Source organism: Aspergillus steynii (assembly GCF_002849105.1).
Source record: "Aspergillus steynii IBT 23096 chromosome Unknown P170scaffold_2, whole genome shotgun sequence".
In the NCBI taxonomy this organism is placed as follows: Eukaryota; Fungi; Ascomycota; class Eurotiomycetes; order Eurotiales; family Aspergillaceae; genus Aspergillus; species Aspergillus steynii.
Window position 1 is genome coordinate 3,660,561 of NW_020194399.1, and position 20,622 is coordinate 3,681,182.

Sequence of the window (20,622 nt, forward strand, 5' to 3'; positions counted from 1 at the left end):
CGCGCGACCTCGAAACAATGCGCCGGAATCTAGAAAACAAAACGGTGGAAGTCATAAAACGGCATCAAGGAGGAGTGTCGAGGACAGGAGACAGTCGTCTCGATGTAAAAGGTGGTGGTAAGGTGTAGAGGTATGTATGTTCGGATTATAAGGGCGGAATCGGGGCGTCGTGGAGACTCTCGTCGCTGATCGAGGTCGCGGGGGATGCGAGTCCCGAGATCACAGACGAGGTGCCGCCTCGCGGTTCGATTTCGAGGATCGAATCCTCCAGCTGCGTTGCGGACGTGATCCGCGGCTGGGTCGTGGTGATCGGCTTCGCCGCACTCGTCATCAGCTCGTCAATGCCCGGTTTCTCGGGGACGTGCTGGTCGAGATTGGTGGCTTGGTCCAGGCTGTCGAGGGCGAATTCCAGGAACTCGGCGTTCTTCTTACTGACGCTCAATGTCCAGCGGTATTCGCACAGCCGGAGACGGTAGAACTCGCCCTCCTCCTTCGTAGGGGCCGTGACGCGCAGGAGTACCCCGAAGGATCCAATCAAGGCAAAGTTTGTGCGCGATGCAGCAGGCCAGAAGGAGCGGAGATGCGGCGGTCGGAGACGATTAACAAAGTCCATCGCCGAAATCAATCGCGTTTTAGCGGCGGAACGGCAAATGTGAGATAGGTAGGCATCCGCCGTCTCCGGGTCGAGAGACCGCACGATGCACCGGTGAAGGGTGATTTCCGTGGCGAAATACGACAGGTGCAACGCTCCGTTGCGCGCGTTGTCCTCGTTAATCGTTTCGAAAAGGTCGCCACCCGACTCCATCTTCAATTGGGGAGGCAGGCGTCCAAACCACTCCTTGAGGCGGATCTGTGCGGGTTTGGCGCGTTCCAGGATCATCCGGGTACGGCTGTTTCCAGCCGATTTGAACTCCTTGATTGCCTGCAAGGTGTAGAAGCGGTCCAGGATGTCGGAAAGGATGGTCGTTAGGGCCACCATGTGGCAGAAATATAGGGGACCGTGGCCCACGGGTGCATCGTCTGACTGAGTCGATGGCGATGGGAATGCATCGGTGAAATCCTGCTCCACCAGGTCCTGCACCGTCCAATTGAAAGAGAATATGTGGGACGGGCGTCCGTGTACCAGCGCGGACCATTTATCTTGCATGTAGAGGGCCCAAGCCAGGCGCTTGCGGAGACCCTTCTCCCAGGTTTCCATCCTCCATTCCGAGCAGTCCTGGTGCAGGCCGAGTTCGAACCCGGCAGTGACCAATTGGGCATTCAATGCAGAGGTAGCGATGGTGGACTTTTCCATGAGCAGCAAACCCGCCTGGATGGTCGAGATGGACGGGTGAGGCAACGACTCGTTGAGCAGTCTAAGGGCCGTGCTTTCCAGGCGGCTGGCATCGGGCCGTCGAGCGGCTTGGGAGGCCGGGCCTACGTCCACAAACTTCAAGGCCAACACATAGACGGCACAGAGAAGGAGAGGGGACATGCCTTGCCGGGAGCGGTACGACTGGCGGAAGGTGTCCTCCATGAGGATTGGGAAGGTCGGGTGAACATTTTCGAAGAATTTGTCGATCAGGGTCAAGCCGTAGGGAGCGATCAAGCTTTCAATGGCATCCAAGGGAGGGGGCGGCGGTACGCCCGCTTGGGAGAGGGTGTTTATCACCCGCATGAAGGTCCCGTCGTCAGCGAATTTCCGGACGCGGGACGAGGCGACAGATCCTTCAAGGTTCTGATCCAAGGGGAGATATTCGAGAAGAGTGGGTTCCAGTTCGGTAGTCAAACCGATATGCTGGGTTTGCTGATGCCAATACCCTGACGTGATTCGAGGGTGGCCGTTCAAGGGTGCACGAGAAAGTTCAGGTTTGGAAACTGGGGGGACGGTTGATTGCCTGTCAGCGGGGACAAGATTAGCGTTCCCACGTCTATCTATATGCAATGTCCGAAATCGGACTGGGAATGTCCACTTCGAGGCTCAAACCGTACCTCTTGGAGAATTCTACATCGTCCGGGGCGGAATCGTCCAACTTTCGCTTCTTGGACTGCAAGTCGGCGGTACCAGGGCGGCTGGCCACCGCAGACAGGGTAAAGGTGCAATCCTGCCGATGGAAATCGCACGAATAGCACTTTTTCACCATTTCGTTCATAGCACACCGGCTCTTTCTGCGGAGACAGGCGTCGCAGCTGGGGCCATCCCGACCGGAGACGGGGACACGGGGAAGGGCACCAATTGATGCGGATGGAGAAAGTGGCGTGGAAGTCGAACCGGGCTGCTGGTGAGAGGGTACCCGGGGCCGGATGATATGATCAGAAGACGGCTGCTGAAAAGAGGCCGTCGAGGCAGCCGTTGGCCCCGTCGTCGAGGACGACTGAAGAGTGATAACGGCAGCCATTCAGAAGCCGACGCAGACGGATGCAACCCCGATAGATAATGCAGAGGGTAAGATTGGGGGTGGGAGGGAGATAGGAGACTTGATTCCTCACAAAGGTAACCCGGGATGACGATATGATAGGGGCCTTCTGCAATCGCGACGGGATTTTCGGTCACGTAAAGGAACGGGGATGATCGGAAAGTCCGCCAAGGAACTCCGCAATGGGCTAAAGGAGGAAGGAGAGCAGGCCAGGAGGGCAACTAAAACCCCGAGATATGACGAGGATCAGGAAACAATGAGGAATATCTGGGGTTGAGCTCGACCCTGGACGAAGCGGGCAGGAGAGGGCAGAGGACTGGACCAATGACCGGCCGGCCGATTGGAAACGGCCAGGGGGCTGAATGGACGTGCGAACCGCAGCGGAGAAGCTTATCAGGGCGAGGCAGGCGCAACGAGGCCAGCAGATGGCACCGTCGATAGGGAAGAAAAGCAGGCCAGTCGGGGAGTACAGAGATCACGGACCACCGATCACAGCGGAACCGGAGCCAGGCGAATCGGGGAGGAGTCTCGGCGCAATGATAAAGATAATACGATTTGACAAAAGAAACCGGCGGTGGATTCGGGTCGAGATGCGCTTCTGCTGCGCGGCGCGAGATCAACAACCGCCTACAGTCCGCCTACCGAACGGGTCATGCCTTGGAGCCGGGACTGAGCAGCAAGAAAGATGACCAGCTAGAGGGAAAAGGTAAGGAAGGAACGAAAAAAAAGAAGGACGGGGGCATGAATGGACGAAAGAATGAATCCATTGCCATTATAATCCGGCGCAAGCGAACAGTCATCAGGATCAATAAGAGAAATCTCCGGAGCTTCGAGCAACAGAGTCCGGATCAGCAAGCCAACCTTCCCGACTCCCAGCACAAGAAGGATTTCCCACACGTAACAGATATGCAGCGGTTGGACGTCATGCACAACCACAGCTTTGGTTCCTGCTGCGGTTCAAGATAAGCCTCGCCCAGCTGATTGGGTCTGCGATCTGATGGCGGCCGAGCTGGGGCTTGGTATTACGTACTGGCAAAGGGCGGTGGATCGACTGATTAATGAGGATGGCAGGAGTCTCGTTGCGAGGACCATGGATGGACACGGTACTCTGTCGAGAGGTTCACATCCTCAGACGAAGCCGCAGAAGTAAAGTCAGAAAAAGAGAACAAAGACCAGTCTGTCGGCATCCGCACTAGTCCTGTAAGATCCTGACGAACAAAGCTCAGGCGATTCCATACCTGCCTAGGTAAGTAATGCTAATGGATGGAAGCGAGCACTGATTACTCATCTCTCCACCAATCACCGCCCGTCGATAACACCACCCCCGGAGCCAATCACATCAGCTCGCGTCCAGCCAATCTGGCGTAGAGCAGAACCGGCAACGGGGATCGGCCCTGCAGCCGGCGGCTTTCCCCACAGCCTCCCAGGCCGCTCCATGTGGGTGAATTCCATGAATACCACCGGAGCAGACTGGCCCTAGGGGCAGTTCCTGCTGAGTCCTGCGAGCTAATCTCCTCCCCTCCCATTGGCCATCCGTCCTTGGGCAGCACTGCTTGGATAATACCGAATGCTAATCCCATTATAAATTTATAATAACCTACCTAATGAGAATCTGAGAATCCCGTCGTTTAAAAAAAAAAAATGCAAATAAAAACTCCCAGCAGAGCCCCACCTCTGGCACTTTTCCATGAATCCTGGAGATGAAGACTACGGAGTAGCAAACGTTAGTTCCCTCGCTATGACCAAATCATGATTCATCTCCCCCGTCTTTCCGCTGAGGGAGGGACGGGAAACTCAGAACGGGGTGCCTCGGAGAGTCGATCCCTCTCCGGACCAGTGCTGGATGCCAATCTATTTCAATTTCCCTACCGCCGACGGAGCTCACTGCCCAGACAATGCCTTTCGATATACTTCCAATGAGAGTCCCGCGCGGAATAGATGTTATATAATGGATACTGGCCGGAGCTTCGATGCCTAAATGAAGGTGGCACGCTCGGGACTGCCGCATAGACACTCCCTGTTAGGTAGTACCTCGCCTCTGCGATGCATCCATAGCACCATATTGGCATGTACCACCAGATGTCTTGCCCCCTTACCGAGATCTCATTACTTAATGCAAATGGTAATCATGCATCTCATGCGCATGTCCGCTGTTCAGACGACGTCGTCCTAGTCCAATTAATATCTACATCGTCTTTATCATTATCAAATCCCTTGCTTTCGCAGCCTGCTGTATCATGGCGACTTTCCACTGAGCATAACCACATGCTTTGACGGAACGCAGTGTCACCTCTCTTCGTCATCACGAGTCGAGGCATTTTTCGTCTCATGCAGCCACTCCCGAGTCTCGGTTTTCTAATTTGTGTTTTCTCCCTTTTCCTTTTTTGAAGCTTCTCTTTTCCATTTTTTTTTAGAGAATCCTGTGCAACGCGCGACCCTTTCTATGATATCCGTCGCCTGCTGATCTCGGAATGCAATTTCTCTCAGATGCCCGATTAAATCCCAGAACTCCATGCTATACGAGGCTGAAGCCGTCGTTGAAAATGAGACAAAAAATGTCACCAAAGGAAACCAGATTTAAAAAAAAGAAAAGAAGGCCAAGCCGCCAAGCAATAGATGACACAATATAACTTGTCAACAGCTTACTCGGTGAAATTCCGCAGCTTGGTCAACTCATCCAGAAGTTCTTGCAGATCCCCATCGGAGATTTTGTGCTGCAAACTAGGAATGAGTGACTTGGCTTCTTCGGCGTTGTCGCAGCACAAACTCCCTGGTACGGCGTTAGACTAGCCTCTGGCATGTGATTACGAGGGGAAGAAAGACAAAGACGAATCAACAAAGAGAGGGCGAAAGCAGGACCAGCCCAAAAAAAAGAAAGAAAAAAAAAAAGAATCATACCCAACTGAGACCGTTCGAACATCTCCAACTCGGTATGCGAATTCAGCAGTCGCTCAACGGCCTTGATGTTCTCCTCGTCCTTGAAGCGAGCGAAGACCTCCAAGTAGTCCAAGGTTTTGGTAAGGTTTCTGCAATGCAGCGACGCATGTGTAAGCATGGGTCATTCCTCTGGTTATGGAGTGTGCGTCACAAAGACGCCTGCCCGCATTCCGCAGCTGTTGTAGAACTCACTCGGGCTCCTCGTATTTCTTGCCCCCCCTTCGTTTATTTTCCAGCACCTTGTTGATGACGAGACGCGCTTCGGACAGCGACAGCGTATGCGTGTTCTGGTCCGCGCCGAGCTTGAGCGTCGAGGCGGCCTCGAGTTCGCCCTGGGGCAAGGCGCGCTTGCGATGGGTGGCCGGGGGTAGCTGGACGCTCATTTTGAAGTCGTGGGACAAGTCTGCGCACTTTCTCCGGGATCCGGTATTTAGTTTCGATTGGCGGCGGTGGGGCGCTCGATGACACTCTATGTATATTTTGTCTTGAGGAATTCGAGTCGACAGGGCCAATGTTGCTGGACGTTGAATGTCGAGGCCGCACGGCACGGGAAAACTCTCTCAATGAAGTTTGGCCCTGGCAGTTGTAAGGCGGTGAATATTCCACCGCCTTTGGTACTATCAAGCAATTTCAGGCATGGCGCATGAAATTCTTTGTTTGATCTCGTTATATCTCCATATTCCAGGTAATTAGCTGCCTTTAATATATGTGATATTCAGTGAAAAATCAGGCCCAGCACACCAGAAGTGATAGAGGAATCCCGGCAATTATAACTATACTGCGGAGTTCCATTGTAGTATCCTAGAGCACTCTGCGTATAGAGTAAAACTGAGCGAAGAGGGTATCAATTCAAAAATAAACGATTTTTCTATCCAGAATTTTCATAGTATATCATGACCTAAACGCCTCATGCTATGCAACCGTCCTGTACAACAAGGCCTTGCGATCTATACCGTTCGGAATGCAACCTCCTTGGGCAGACGGAAGCTGGCGCAAAACATCTGTTTGTTGGGGCTGACCAGTCTCACGTTGTGAATAGAGAGCTCCAGCTCCTGGTTCCCGCTACCTCCTACTCGGTCCTCCAAATTGACAGGGAACCCAATGCGTTCAGTAATGCGCTTGCAGATGTCGGCATGGTCATCCGACTCATCTTCCGAATGGCCGGAGAAACAGTAAACGTGGACCATGGGAAGAGCCTGCGATGTGTGGGGCGCAAACAGCGACTCCTTTCCGGCGTAGACCCCGGGGAACGCATCGAGGAATTCCAGAGCAATGGCAGGTAGATTCATCACGTAGTGATCAAAGACCGTTGGACGGGTCATGACTTCCGGAGGAGGCATAGCGGGTTGTTCCTCCTTCCTGGCACCCCTCTTCTCTCTGCGCTTGTGTGGCAGGGCCACTTCCAGGGGTCCTCTTTCCAAAAGCTCCTTGGCAGACCAGCGGATGAAGTCCCTGCCGTCCTGGTTGAACGGAGTCACAAATTGTTCCACGCGGTTCCTCTTCACTGCATCCTGCATCACTTCATATCCGTGCGGGTTGAGGTCATTGGCCCAGACAAAGATCTTTTTCTTGCCAGCAGGGACCGCGAAGGGGCCAACGCCGGCCATGACATCGCAGACCATTTCGCCGGGACGGAACTTCTGCACCAGTCGACGGTGCTCGGTCTCCAGACGACTGTTCCAGTACACTCGCGAGTAGTCGAAATGAAACTCGCAATCCTGCTCGTTCTGAACAACATTCATGTTGTTCTCGCCCGCCAGCACCTCGAAGGGGAAAGTGCGGAACTGGCTTTGTGCGCCCACGTCTTCCGTCTTTCTAATCACCGTCTTGATGTTCACGTTTTTATCCAAAATAACCTGGGCAATAATGGTTTTATAAGGAAGATATTGTTCTCGGAGGTTAAGGTGCGCTATGTCACGTCAGCTAAAGCCATATTGCCGCGTCATTGGTAGGGGGACATACAAACATGGCCAACTTGCGTAAATCCCTGCGGGAATTCCTGCAGCATGTCCTCCGGTAATATAGCAGCTATAATATCGGCTATATAGACAGTCAGCCTCAGATTTCCTTCCATAACTCCCCCTTCCCACATTAGAATGACACTCACCATATGTCCAATAATCATAATCCAAGTTCAAATCATAACCTCGCATAGCAACCGTCCCCTTCTCCACGAGCTCACTGAGCGTCGGCGACCAGGTTGCAGCATCTACATCAGATCAGCGCCTACTCCAACGGTCCCAATTCAATTATGACCCACCATCATGCTTCACCCCATCCTTCAACAGCAAGCACTTCTTCACGGCGTCATCAACTTTCACCTCGCGAATAATATTCAATCTCGGCGCGTCCAGCAGCTCCTGGCTCTTGTACAGCGCGCCGCGCACCTTCGAGATATCCGAATTCTTGAACACCGTGGCCGCCGAGAGTGGTAGTGTCTTCTTGAAAAACGATCGGTCCAGCGCTCGCATCGCACGATTCACGGGTGGCCGAAACATGGTGGGGAGAGCGCTGTTCGGCGGATTCGAGGGCTCGGGGCCGCTTTGGGGGGCCATGGACTGTGGTGGTTCGGTTCGAAGAGACGAACAGGTCGGGTTGAGGCGGTTTATAAGAAGCTGGGGTATCTGGGCATTATTTGATCATAGCGTGGGGTTTTTTCTCTGGAGAGTTTGCGTTCCGGTTCGCGATTTTATCGGCACGTGACAGGGCTTGATAAGATCGGATCTAGATCCAAAGTATGGCCATCGGTTTGGAATTTTTGAAGTCTAGATTGAATATGACTGTGGGTGATCGTCTTCTCATTCTTAATTATTGTTAGGTAACTACCGCTACATCTAATGCCATCCTGCATTCTGGGATAACAAACAATATCTGCACGAAAAAATAACAATCGCTCGCCCAAAATTTACCAAATTCGCCATCCGAAGTACAGCAACATATTTCCAGAAGCCAGCTTCTATCCCTTACTCAGCTCATTCAGCAATTTCTGGTCCAGGTCCCGCTGACTCTCCAAGACTGCAATTCTCTCATGAAGCCGTTTGATTTCCTCCCTATTTTTCTTTATTTGTTCCCAGGAGATCTCCCGCCCGCGGATGATCCCCTTCGTTTTCAGATCATGTTTGTTCAACAGTTCGGTCACTTCCTCCTGAGCACGACGAGGGAGAACAGCATTATGGCTTTCGAGTATCTTCACCACCTCCAGCGCAAGGTCTGACGGTCCCGCGCGCGGATCCCCGGATAGCGCATTGCGATATTTACTCGGCGTGGGGGTCATGCACAGCTCCGCCGACGGGGGCGGTAACCGCCATGATTCGGATCTCGATGACCACACTGACGTCGGAGTTTCCGGGGCATCGTTCTGCATGTCCGAGAGCTTGCGTTTTCCAGGCGAGGTGAAGGAATCCGTCCGGGCGGCCTTCCGGGGACTCAAATCCCCCAGGGTCGAGCTGGAGCTAGCAGCGGAGCCGAAGTCGAGCTGGCGCGGCTTGCCGAAAGACCTCTCAGGCGACTCAGCGAACGGATCATCCCATTCGAACTCGTCCGTATCCTCTGTCATCATTTTGGCCTTCGCGCTCTGCGGTGGCGCTTGTGATGCGGATCCCACGGCGGGCGCCGCGCGGAACGGTCGCTCGGTCTGCGGCGTGAGAAGCCCGCCTCTTCCATAACCGGATGGTTTCGAGGGGGTTTGCGGATTCAGAGGCTCGGTGCGGGAGTTAGATAGGACGGCTCTTCCTTCACGAAGCTGGGCATCGGTTTCCCAGAGGAAGAATCGGCATTGGTCTGAAGGGCGTTTCTGGCATGTGTAAACTGCGCGATGTATTAGTCGTTTCTGGGGAATCGCATTCTACTACCAGAGGAAGTAAAAGGGGACATTACATCTTTTTCCATGGTTTACCCCATGGTTCTTGGTCTGCAACTTGACCGCAGGGGGGCGTCCGGGGCAGTCACAACGCCAGACTCCATCGGCGAAGAGACCCCGCAATGGCGCAGAGGTACGCGGGGACAGGCCCTTGGAAGGAGACTTATGCGGAGACAGCATATTGGGATGATGACCTCAGAAAGAAGCACATAGTGCTATCCAGGAGAGCGCCGCAGCGTCCAGTACTGAGATACGCTGGACTGATTGATGTCGCCATAGTAACGTATTCGGTAAGCGAGCTGGCCACATAAGCAAGCTAGCCACCTCTGCTGTAATTCCTGCCCACAGGCCAAATACTGGGCTTTTACTAATTAAATAATTACATTTCTATATAAAAATTAATTAGAAACATAATTAGGACATTATAATCGTTTATATCCTAGAATATAATAATTATTACATTACAGGGGCGCTCGTACGCGTGGCCTATCTGTAAGCACTACAGGATCTAGAGGAAGTGTATTTTAAGCTTTATTAATCTAATTCTTACACTAGAACTATTTTAGGCCCTCTTGAATAGCTAGTCCCTCTATAAAAGTTAACTGTTTAATAGAGTACTTTTTTTTAAAAGTTTTTTTATATTAGTAGTATATAATTTATATATTTCTTCACGCGCAAGAATAAGTTTATTAAAATATAATTTATAATCTTTAATAAGCTTATTAAACTGCGTCTCTAGCAAAAATAAAGGACTCTATGTATATATTTTAAGTAGCTGCTTCACAGTAGATGCCTGCTTTTCAAGCTGCCTAGTTATATAAGGCGTTTTTAGAGCTATATTAATTAATCAACTACCTAGTGGTATAGAGATCTTTAATTAAATATTTAGCTGACTGAGTACTTTATCTAGATTTAATAAAATTAAACTAGTGCCTGTAAAATTATTTTAAATAGTATTTGCTTAAAAAACATATTCGCGAGCTTGTGGAAAGATCTTTAAGAAATCAAGCTTATTAATTTAGCTAATTCCTAAGTATGCTTATTTCTCTACTAAATTACTATATGCCTGCTTTAGAGGTAAGAAGCAGCTAATATCTAGAGACTATAATAAATATAATAAATATACAGATATATAAATAAGAATAATATTATTTTTACTGTATAGCTAATTAAATTAAGGTGTAAGATAACTATTATAACTGTTAAAAATAAGAAGTCAATATTTTCTAGTTATACAACCAGTAATAATCAGAATAAAAAGATTTTTAAGCCAGTGAAGGCCTATCTTATTTATAGTCTATTTATTAGGACTAACCTCAATCCTACTATCACGTGGGAGTGTAATATCTTAATACCAACCTTCTATATAGATCTTGCTTTTAAAAATTATATATAAAGAAAGCGCTTAACCGGTAAAGTTAATACACTTAATTAAAGTAATTTATTCTTGATTATCTGGCTGCACAAAAAAAACTTTTTTATAATAATTAGCTCTAGTAACTATCTAAGCAGTAGCTACTAGGCCTATAATAAAACCAGTTTTATTAAAATTATAGATATCTTTTTGTATAATCCTGTGTTATATTATTATAATTTATATATAATTAAACCACTCCCTAATAATCTTAGGATCTTTATATTTAGCGCGCTAATAATTATAATATCAAGTATAGCGAGTCTTTAAGCGATCTTGTCATTTAATAAAATTATATATTTATTTTTTTCTAACTAATTAGATTAGTATAGTATTATACTAAACAAGTAAAATATTGGCTATTTCTTATATATAAGAGGGTTAGAAAGGCGCTTTATATTAATCTAATAATAAAATCTATTATATAAGCAATTCCTCTTCATTTTAAGTCATTTTATAACTATTTACGCGTGTTTTACTGCGGATAGTAACACTATATAATCAGGTTTAAAGGGTAGAACAAGAAATATTATAAACACAAGCTGCCTCACAAATACTAGAGATTTTGTTCTTTTTTAAAGCAGAAATTACTAATAAAATCCTGTTCTCTTGCTCAGCTGAATTTCTTGATTTTTAACATACTTTTAGAGGCATGGTTGGTGGTTAAATTAAGCGAGGTTTTCAACCGCGGTCAAAACGCGTGAGGTGGCCAGCTCGCTTACGTGGCCAGCTCGCTTACCGAATACGTTAACAACCACTTTGACAGGCTGAGTCAGCATAGTGAGGGGCTCTGATGCCGGAAGGGGACTAGTTTCCGTCCCGAACCAACAAACCTTATTGGGTGATCTTCTTATGTCATCATCTATATCAATTGATTGAACTATAGGGATCTTGAACTGTCTTCGTTCCTCTCTAAGAAAAAGCAACAGGGAGATACACAGAAGTCTCTATTCTGGGAACAAAGCGATGCAGAGCATACAAAGAGCCAGACAGAATGATGATATATGATGGGGTATCACAGGGAAACTACCGATTCTATTCTGCAAGAACCTGCCGCAGCATGATGCTGAACGAATCCGACAATTTGAGGATTTCTTGGATTTCCGGTTTCACGGGCTCTCCAGCCGTGCGGCGGAGTTGATCCTGTTGCTTCACCCGGCGTCTTCGTTCGGCGTTGATGGGGTCAAGATCGTCCTCCTCGTCGAGCTCCTCCGAGTTTTCCGATTCATCGTCAGAGATGGCGAGATCTTCCAGGTCGCCCTATATGGAAAGTTAGAACCATAATTTAAGACATGCAACCAAAGTAAGTGATGACATACCTCATCCAATCCGAAATCGCTTCCCCTGAACGTTGCGCTGCCAGGGAATGCCTCATTGCCGGTACCTTCAGCCGCCATCTTTTGCCGGGTCTTGTTGAGGTGCCAGCGTTTGCGATCCTCATGCCATTTAATCAAGGCATTGATCTCCTGCAGCGCCTTGTCCTTATCAATCTGCCCGACATCCTTAGCCCCATGCAGGAGGGCGTTCATGTCCAATCGGCCACCCTGCGGTCCGTGGCGCAAGAATTCCAGGATATCTTCTATCCACGCCATCAAAGAGCCGAACAGACCGTTGTCATGCAAGTGGACCTCGTGTACAAACTTGTAGAAACTGCTCTGATGGCGTTCACAGAGATCGATAAAGGCCTGGACGGTTTGGTTGGGATCGGCAGACACATCCTGTCTCTGGCACTTCTCAATGACAGCGATCGCATCATCGGCGAATTGGGCGAAATCGGTGATACTGTTGTAGACATTGGCTGACTTGTACACTCTCACAAGAGGCTCATAGAAGATGGTGAAGAGATCACGGAACAGCTGAAGAGTGACCGGCTCTTCAACAATGCTCAGCATCATGGCCTTATCTCGTTGTCTTGTGTAGAGCTTGAGTAGCTGTTTCAAGTGGGCAAACCACTGAGCACCCTCTTGCATCTCTTGATCAACATTATCGACTGCGAAGTTCCAAGCAACATAGGCATTGAATACTTTTCCGACTTGTTCCGTGGTAATTTCCGGGACAAGATATTCAGAGCGGAGAATGGCAACGATGAGATCCACGTCTTCCATAGTCGCTTCGCTACGGATTTCATTCTTGACCGTCTCGTCTGCATCGGTGAACGCCTTCAGCTTTTGGCAGAGAATGGGGTCGTCAACCTTGGCGGCCAGCGCGTCAATCGACTTTTGGAATGCCTTGATGCCGTCATTCAGAGTCATCGAAAAGATGCGCTGCAAGAGAGACCGCGACCCAAAGGGTTGGGCCAGGAAGAGGTCTAGAACCCCGGTCATCACAGCGGCGGGATTGGCGATACGGATCACGTTCTTCATCAATGTATACGGGACAAGAGAGTGTATCCGCTTAGCCTGCGCAAACAGTTCCGGTGAATTGTCTTCGGCTAAGAACAAATGGTAGAGTGTCGCAGCAACCCTAGCTCTAGTTAGCGATCGCATCAAAAATGGTCACACCCAGATCGGATACGTACTCAATTCGAAGCCATTCAGCAAATTTCTGGTATTGAGGGCTGAGATCCTCGACTGTCGGCTTTTCGCGAATCTCGGAAAAGAGCTTGGTCAAGCCATCTAGAAGGGAAACAGAAATGTCAATAAAAAGCATGGTCGAATATTCGGGCTGCTGCACATACTGCTCTCCACAATATCTCGACGGAAGTTTTCCATGTAAACATCCAACTCAGCTGCCCGCTGCCGGGCAATCTCGTAGAAACGCTTCTGCTCCTCTATTCTAATGGCATCTGCTTCTTTTCGCCTTTGCATATCTATCATCTCTTCCTCATTCAGAACAACAGGTTGAGCAGTAAGAAATTCTTCGAGGGCTTTGGATTCGGCCGCTCGTTTGTTTTGCAATAGAGTGCGAAGGAACGCTCGGAGCGACACCCGCTGCTCCTCTCTGTATAGAACAGTCTCGCGAGAAACTTCTCCTGAAGCTCTTGGGCTCTTGGGGGACTTTCCCAGGGCGGATCTCATAGATGACCGCGACACCGAACGGCGGAGATTGTGGTTGCCGGGAGTCAAATTTCTTGAGCTTGAGCTTTGGCTTTGGCTTTCTTCCGGGGTACTTGTGCTCTGGGTGGACAACGAGGATACTGAAGACGCATCGTCATCCGCCGATGAGAAAAAGCTGGAAGATGTCGAGGTCTTATTCTTGCGCGGCAGAGGAGGCATTGGTTTGCCAGGGAATTCGGTTTGAAGCCGTTTTTGAAGCTTCGAGAATTCGCCATATCGCCGAGCCACGAAGAGGTCAGACTTCCCTTCCCGCCGCACGCGAATAATGAATTCCTGGTTCCGAACATTAGTCGTCGTCAATGGTGCAAATCAAATTGAGGTTGCTCACCGCATGCTGATGGTACCGCACTGTTCGCCTCACGGAAGCGACGCGCACCGCAGCCACATTGATGTCCCATCCATGGATCGCATTCCCTTCCGGCATATTGACCAGAAGTCCCGATTCATTGGCACCACGGTCAACGACCTCCATTTCCGAAAATTGTATCCGCTCTTCATATCCCGATGCGGTGGGGATGCCCGACACCATCATCAGCTCGACGAGCTTCTCGCACTTCCTAGCCAGCTTTCGGCGCTTCGTCTCCTCCAAGCGGTCTTCCGATGACGATACATTTTTCTTCGCAAATGACTCGAGAAACTATTTGGTTTGAAGTCAGCTACTATGGTGGGGGAAAAGAGGGGAAAGGGGCCAAACGCACCACCTGCAACTTGTCCTGCCAAAACTCCTTTTCGCGGGCCTTGTCGAGAAAGGGGAAGTTGCGCACATGGTGAACGAAGATGTGACGGAGGATTGGGAGTTCTGAATCCACAGGAGCGACTTCGCCGAATTCCGACTTGAACGGGGCACCGAAACGACGGAGGGCGGTTGGTGAGTTCAACTCGGCGATCTCGCTCTGCACCTGGCGTGCGATGAGTTCGCGCTTCAGATCTGTAGCCGTTAGAAACGCGTTGCTGGGCGCTTGAAACAATAGGACCAACAATGTTCTTGCTTTCCCGTCAGGATTTGACCTGGCGGGGTAATATTTTGGGAGTCCGATGGAGGGCCGACCGAGAGGCCATCGAGGCTCGGGACAGGGTTCTCAGAGGCCATGGTGAACGACAGCTGCGTACGATCGCTCAACGCCAGTCGCCCGAATGACGGATCATCAACTTATATTGAAAACGGAAATCTAAAAAAAGTCCACGAGAACGACTGGAAACGACCGTGAATGGTTCCTGAGTACAGGGCAGAATCCGTCTGCCTAGTGGCGTAATGCGAAAATGACGTTGATCGGACCAATGCCGAGATACGAAGATGCTGGGGTGGCTTCTTGGTTCTTGGTTCTTGGTATTTCCCAGCGCAAGAGGGAAATGGTGCCGATCGGACGTGGGGAGGAGAGAAGGAGAGGAGGAAGAGAAGAGAAGAGGAGATTCCGTTGACGAGAGTTGGGCAGTCACGGGAAGTCGATGATCTCGAGATTAATCTTTGCCCCCTCCGAACCTTCTCTTCCTCACCCTTTGTAACTAAGACAGCGCTAACTAACCCATCACCTGCGATAGCCACTCCTCCTTTTCTGCTCTTCTCTCCCCATGCCATCCTCCCCTTGACGCGTCCACTGAGGGGGGCTCAGCCCTGTAGCCCCGCTGGGTCGACAGCGGATCGGCGGCGATACTATTTATTGTTGGCATTCGCAAGATGAGGCCTCGCCAAGTCGCTCTAATAGAGCCAATATGGCTCAGTTCGACATGCGCCAAGTAGGCAGCCACCAGACAATGGTCTCTGCACCTGTCCCGCTTTCATCCATCGATCGTCTGCAATAAATCCCCATTCTATTGATGGTCGTGCTGCAATTTAACACACCAGATGGCACCGACTAGCAGCATAGCCACTCTGGTCGCCCCTTTGGACCGAAATAGAAAAGAGTCCCAACAGACACTGACAACGGACAACTGACAAACAGACTAGCAAACAAACAAAATGTAGGAAAGGAAAGATTGTCGAGATTACTGGCCTCGTCGGCCACCTCGTTCACCTCGTTTGCACCAAATCTGGAGACACTCTGAGTGATTCTACTGCGTACGAGGAAACACTGGACTTTGGCCTCGTCGCGCGTCATATTTTGCTCAACTAATGATCATATGATAGGAACCTGAAATGGGAGCACATGGATTGATCGACGGGGTTTGGTCACCCGTCATTCCTAGATTCCTCGGTCGCTGGCGTGGAACTAATCTCCCTCGAAGAAAATGAAGTCAAAGTCGGGCCAGCAACAAGTAGTTCGGGTGAATGCGTTGGTTGGCAACGAAATCCCGTCTACCACGCTCTGATGCTGGCGCCCGGAATTCCGTCTACCAGCACATTCTGCCATCACATTCGCATCATCGCAAGCCAATGCTACATGCTCACAAGTACCTGGCTTGGGCACGAAAACCTTTGCCTAACTTGAGGGGTCCCTTCCTTCCAACTCATACTACCCATCTGACTTATTAATCTCACTCCGCCTGTCTTCATTTTGGCATCTTTCCCTAACCTAGGCCAAGCTCAGCTATAAATCAAACATAATGCTATTCAGCAGACTAAGGCGGTCTGTGCGAATCCAAAAAACCGGACATCATGCGACAGGACATGCGACAGGACGCACAACAGGGCATACAACAGTTACACCAAAAACCGAAGAACGCAGGCCGAGCTTCGACTCCGCGTGGACTCTCACGGGAGGCAGCAGCCTCGACTTATGCGAATGCAAACAACTGGGCATGGAAATTCTCCATACCATCGCCGGCATCCCCTCCTTCTCCGAGTTCGAGACCAAAGAGTCCGGTTTGCTCTGCCTCGAGGACATGATTAGCCTATTTGATAAAATGAGCCTCTGTCAAAAATGCTCCGAACACGAACATTCCCCTGAATTTCTCGGCATTCTGTGCAACAAGATCCTAGCCCAGTGTCAATTGTTTCGCGGGTTCTTAAACGAGATGCTGGAACAGAACGATCAAGACCAACAGTCCCTCTTACAGAGGGACTACGCAACCGCCACCAGTCAGGAACGTATGAGTCTGCTCTGTTCGCTTACCTACCTCCAAATGAAGAGGCTCTACGGTTGTGTGGCCCGACTGAATGAGAAACTCGAGGAGGAATCTACGTTCGATGAAGACTCCTGGTCGCATCTAAGGGGGCAGTGTTTCCAGCTGGCGATAGATTCGGCCACCCTCTGCTCGCGAGCAACATATTTTAGGAACTCTGTGTTTTGGTGATAACAATTTGACGATTAACATGATTTACGAATTGAATGCCTGGGCGTTTGGGGATTGGGTTGATTGGTTTTCCCCCTTGGGTTTTTGTCGCTTGTTTTCCGCGACAGGGTTGAAATTGGTTGTTTGCATTTCCCGGCGTTGGTACTGCCATAATAACTTGGAGAGCAATAGGAAAAGTCATCAGAGGTTCGGGGGTGGTGGATAAATGCTTGCGTCTCCTATTCAACATATACTCCGTAGGTTCGTCGAGCCAGGCAGCCATGCCGAGGGATGCGATGATAGTCGGGGGGCAACGACTGCGCATTGTTGCATACCAAACTGCCGGTTCTATGGTATAAGTTCAATCGACTTGATACGTCTAAATGGCGCTAAGATTCAGCAGACGACCAAGGAAATAGAAATACTGGTCGATGGCCGAGAACGGGGCTCAATAATGAGTCGTGAATAATGCCCGCAAAATAAGGCTGACTGCCAAGGCCTCGTCGCCCTCCGCCCTTTTCCTGTCGCGACCTTCCACGACTTCCCCAGCTTCCCTTTATAACGTCCATGGTTCGACATGGACCATCGCCCTTCGTTCTTCAGTCTTTCCCTATTTATATTCATATACTAGAGGCTCATGAGCCTTGATCCACATCTCACCGACCTGCGTCTCTCCACCGTGGCACTGATAACCAGCTAGCCTCGGCTGTTCACTATCTGCGCTGCCTGCTCCGTACCGTGACCGATATCGCGCTGTCGTCATACCTGACCGTCGCCAATTCACCCTCTACATGCCCTTCTAATCATCATGGTGAAGCCGGATGCCGATGAGAATACAGAATTCCTCCCTATGACTCGTCCGAGAACCGCGTCGACCGCGTCCCAAACCTCCTCCGATTCGGGCCTGTCCGTTCAGTCGTCATTCTTGAGCGAGAATAAACGCAATGCAGCAACAAACGAGAACTTAGGTGCGGCGGAGGAAGCTAGATACTGTGATATGGAAGATGGCGAGGCTGCAGCAGACGACCCGTTCCTACCGGGGTCCAAGAAACCGAGCACTTCAAGTCGTACCCGGCGGATATTCTGGGCTCTATTAATCCTCTGCGTGGGAGGCTGGGTGCTGGCTTTTGTTCTCTTCCTCACTCAGGGCCGGTCTAAGTACCAGACCGCTTCCGACAGTCTACAGCTACACGAACCGGATTCCAATTCGGGCAGTACCAGCGCAGGGAAACCTGTGACGCTGGACCAGGTTCTCACGGGCCAGTGGTCGCCCATGTCACATTCCATCTCCTGGATTGCGGGACCGGAGGGTGAAGACGGCCTGTTGGTGGAGCAAGGCGAGGGCGGGAATGGTTACCTGAGGGTCGAGGATATTCGCAGCCGCAAGGATGGCGATGATACGCTAGAGAGCAGGGTGTTGATGCAGAAACCACTTGTACGAGTGGGTGGACACGCCGTTGTGCCTTATAAGACCTGGCCGAGTCCCAACCTGAAAAAGGTCCTACTCATGTCCGATCGGGAGAAAAACTGGCGACATTCGTACATTGGGAAGTACTGGATCTTCGACGTGGACTCTCAAACCGCCGAACCTTTAGACCCTAAAGTACCTGATGGGCGAGTACAGCTGGCAAGTTGGTCGCCAACCTCAGATGCAGTGGTCTTCGTGCGGGAAAACAACATGTACTTGCGCAAACTGTCGTCGGAGTCGGTCACCTCGATCACGAAGGACGGCGGTAAGGATCTTTTCTATGGTGTTCCTGATTGGGTTTACGAAGAAGAAGTAATTTCGGGAAACAGTGTGACCTGGTGGTCGAATGATGGGAAATACATCGCCTTCCTTCGAACCAACGAGTCTGCTGTTCCCGAGTTCCCGGTCCAGTACTTCTTATCAAGGCCATCAGGGAAGAAACCTCTTCCAGGGCTGGAGGAGTATCCGGAGGTTACCCGGATCAAGTATCCCAAGGCTGGGGCCCCGAATCCGGTTGTTAACCTGCAATTTTACGACGTTGAGAAAAATGAGGTGTTTCCCGTTGAGGTAGCCGACGATTTCGAAGATGACGACCGGATCATCTTCCAGGTGCTTTGGGCTACCGAGGCGAAAGTTCTCATTCAAGTCACCAATCGGGAAAGCGACTACCTCAAGGTATTCCTGGTCGACACCAAGACTCGGACGGGAAAGCTTGTCCGAGAACAAGATATCGCCGCTCTGGATGGTGGGTGGATAGAACCAGCACAATCTACCCGTTTTATTCCTGCAGACCCCAGCAATGGGCGACCGGAGGACGGGTATGTCGATGCTGTGGTCCATGATGGATATGTTCATCTTGCCTACTTTACACCCCTTGACAATCCGGATCCCGTCATGCTCACGACGGGTGAGTGGGAGGTTGTGGACTCGCCAACCGCAGTGGATCTCAAACGCGGACTTGTTTACTTTGTTGCGACGAAGGAAGCTCCGACCCAGCGCCATGTCTATCGAGTGCAACTTGACGGGAAGAACCTCCAGCCCTTGACTGATATCTCGAAACCGGGGTATTTCGGTGTATCCTTTTCCGATGGGTCCGGCTATGCGTTGCTTAGCTACAAGGGACCTTCGGTTCCGTGGCAGGCGATACTCAACACCCAAGGGGATCAACCTATTCTCGAAAAGACCATCGAGGAGAATCCGGAACTGTCTCGTATGGTGGAAGCATTTGCGATCCCTACGAAAATATACCAGAACGTAACCATTGATGGCTTCACCCTTCAAGTTGTCGAACGCCGTCCGCCACATTTCAACCCTGCAAGGAAGTACCCTGTACTTTTCTATCTTTATGGGGGCCCCGGCTCGCAGACCGTGGACCGTAAATTCACCGTTGATTTCCAGTCCTACGTTGCGTCTAGTCTAGGCTACATCGTCGTCACCGTCGACGGACGGGGCACTGGGTACATCGGTCGAAAAGCCAAGTGTATCACCCGGGGAAATCTTGGATATTACGAAGCCTATGATCAGATCACGACGGCGAAGATGTGGGCAGAAAAGCCCTATGTCGATGAGACCCGTATGGCTATCTGGGGCTGGAGTTACGGCGGTTTCATGACCTTGAAGACTCTCGAGCAAGATGCTGGAGAGACATTCCAGTACGGTCTAGCTGTTGCTCCTGTTACAGACTGGAGATACTATGGTTCGTTTCACCTTCCTTTCAAAGGGAGCTTTTGCTAACTCATAACTTATCAGACTCCATCTACACAGAGCGCTATATGCATACTCCTCAAAACAACCCTTCGGGCTACGATAACTCATCCATAACCGACATGTCTGCATTAGAGCAATCCGTGCGCTTCCTCGTTATGCACGGCGCCTCCGATGACAATGTGCATCTTCAAAACACCCTCGTGTTACTGGACAAGCTGGACTTGTCTGACGTTCAGAATTATGATCTGCACTTTTTCCCGGATTCCGATCACAGCATTAATTTCCACAACGCCCATTCTATGGTCTATGGTCGTAAGTATCCACTTCTGCTCTCGAGATTTAGGTGTCGCTTGAAGAAATGAAGCTCACTTTTACCGAATAGGTCTATCGAGCTGGCTCATCAACGCATTCAATGGTGAATGGCATCGAATTGCGAACCCTGTTCCCGACGGGTCGATGTGGGAGCGTATTAAGCGATCATTACCTGTGTTTGCGCATTAAGATTGGCATCATGATACACTCATATATATATTGAACTAAAATCATAAACCTCTTCAGAAATTCAATTGCGGATC

General features: G+C 50.2%; 7 protein-coding genes across 7 annotated transcripts; 2 read left to right on the forward strand and 5 right to left on the reverse strand.

The window, feature by feature from the left end:
* Window positions 1–145: 145 nt before the first annotated feature.
* Window positions 146–2,378, reverse strand: P170DRAFT_472540 (putative C6 transcription factor (OTam); the record flags this gene model as incomplete). Its single annotated transcript, XM_024852956.1, has 2 exons — window positions 146–1,877; window positions 1,972–2,378. 2 exons carry the CDS (start codon window positions 2,376–2,378, stop codon window positions 146–148), a joined length of 2,139 nt encoding a protein of 712 aa, XP_024707953.1.
* Window positions 2,379–5,038: 2,660 nt separating this feature from the next.
* On the reverse strand, window positions 5,039–5,716 carry P170DRAFT_352413 (DNA-directed RNA polymerase II subunit RPB4; the record flags this gene model as incomplete). Its single annotated transcript, XM_024843921.1, has 3 exons — window positions 5,039–5,166; window positions 5,295–5,422; window positions 5,526–5,716. 3 exons carry the CDS (start codon window positions 5,714–5,716, stop codon window positions 5,039–5,041), a joined length of 447 nt encoding a protein of 148 aa, XP_024707954.1.
* A 455-nt stretch (window positions 5,717–6,171) lies between these two features.
* On the reverse strand, window positions 6,172–7,989 carry trm5 (tRNA (guanine) methyltransferase). Its single transcript, XM_024854482.1, has 4 exons — window positions 7,594–7,989; window positions 7,441–7,542; window positions 7,296–7,373; window positions 6,172–7,242 (listed from the first exon to the last, which is right to left on the reverse strand). The coding sequence occupies exons 1-4, from the start codon at window positions 7,886–7,888 to the stop codon at window positions 6,281–6,283; spliced, it is 1,437 nt and encodes a 478-aa protein (XP_024707955.1). The 5' UTR covers window positions 7,889–7,989; the 3' UTR covers window positions 6,172–6,280.
* A 135-nt stretch (window positions 7,990–8,124) lies between these two features.
* P170DRAFT_378658 (uncharacterized protein) lies at window positions 8,125–9,451 on the reverse strand. Its single transcript, XM_024845456.1, has 2 exons — window positions 9,210–9,451; window positions 8,125–9,140 (listed from the first exon to the last, which is right to left on the reverse strand). The coding sequence occupies exons 1-2, from the start codon at window positions 9,370–9,372 to the stop codon at window positions 8,290–8,292; spliced, it is 1,014 nt and encodes a 337-aa protein (XP_024707956.1). The 5' UTR covers window positions 9,373–9,451; the 3' UTR covers window positions 8,125–8,289.
* A 2,190-nt stretch (window positions 9,452–11,641) lies between these two features.
* Window positions 11,642–14,752, reverse strand: P170DRAFT_351738 (PX domain protein; the record flags this gene model as incomplete). Its single annotated transcript, XM_024843887.1, has 7 exons — window positions 11,642–11,866; window positions 11,926–13,069; window positions 13,125–13,221; window positions 13,284–13,935; window positions 13,991–14,299; window positions 14,361–14,590; window positions 14,641–14,752. 7 exons carry the CDS (start codon window positions 14,750–14,752, stop codon window positions 11,642–11,644), a joined length of 2,769 nt encoding a protein of 922 aa, XP_024707957.1.
* A 1,451-nt stretch (window positions 14,753–16,203) lies between these two features.
* P170DRAFT_472545 (uncharacterized protein) lies at window positions 16,204–16,893 on the forward strand (the record flags this gene model as incomplete). The annotated part of the gene is made up of 1 exon (XM_024852957.1): window positions 16,204–16,893. The coding sequence occupies one exon, from the start codon at window positions 16,204–16,206 to the stop codon at window positions 16,891–16,893; it is 690 nt and encodes a 229-aa protein (XP_024707958.1).
* A 535-nt stretch (window positions 16,894–17,428) lies between these two features.
* dapB (dipeptidyl aminopeptidase dapB) lies at window positions 17,429–20,618 on the forward strand. Its single transcript, XM_024852109.1, has 3 exons — window positions 17,429–20,036; window positions 20,090–20,359; window positions 20,430–20,618. The coding sequence occupies exons 1-3, from the start codon at window positions 17,681–17,683 to the stop codon at window positions 20,546–20,548; spliced, it is 2,745 nt and encodes a 914-aa protein (XP_024707959.1). The 5' UTR covers window positions 17,429–17,680; the 3' UTR covers window positions 20,549–20,618.
* Window positions 20,619–20,622: the final 4 nt, after the last annotated feature.

Bases quoted from the DNA above. Each gene is read 5' to 3' on its own strand.
- P170DRAFT_378658 (XM_024845456.1), bottom strand. From the start codon at position 9,372: ATGCTGTCTCCGCATAAGTCTCCTTCCAAGGGCCTGTCCCCGCGTACC. The intron at 9,141-9,209 runs GTAATGTCCCCT...TACATCGCGCAG, and splicing joins GGTAAACCATGGAAAAAGAT to TTTACACATGCCAGAAACGC.
- dapB (XM_024852109.1), top strand. From the start codon at position 17,681: ATGGTGAAGCCGGATGCCGATGAGAATACAGAATTCCTCCCTATGACT. The intron at 20,037-20,089 runs GTTCGTTTCACC...ATAACTTATCAG, and splicing joins TACAGACTGGAGATACTATG to ACTCCATCTACACAGAGCGC. The intron at 20,360-20,429 runs GTAAGTATCCAC...TTTACCGAATAG, and splicing joins CCATTCTATGGTCTATGGTC to GTCTATCGAGCTGGCTCATC.
- trm5 (XM_024854482.1), bottom strand. From the start codon at position 7,888: ATGGCCCCCCAAAGCGGCCCCGAGCCCTCGAATCCGCCGAACAGCGCT. The intron at 7,374-7,440 runs GTGAGTGTCATT...CTGTCTATATAG, and splicing joins TTATGATTATTGGACATATG to CCGATATTATAGCTGCTATA. The intron at 7,243-7,295 runs GTATGTCCCCCT...GACGTGACATAG, and splicing joins TACGCAAGTTGGCCATGTTT to CGCACCTTAACCTCCGAGAA.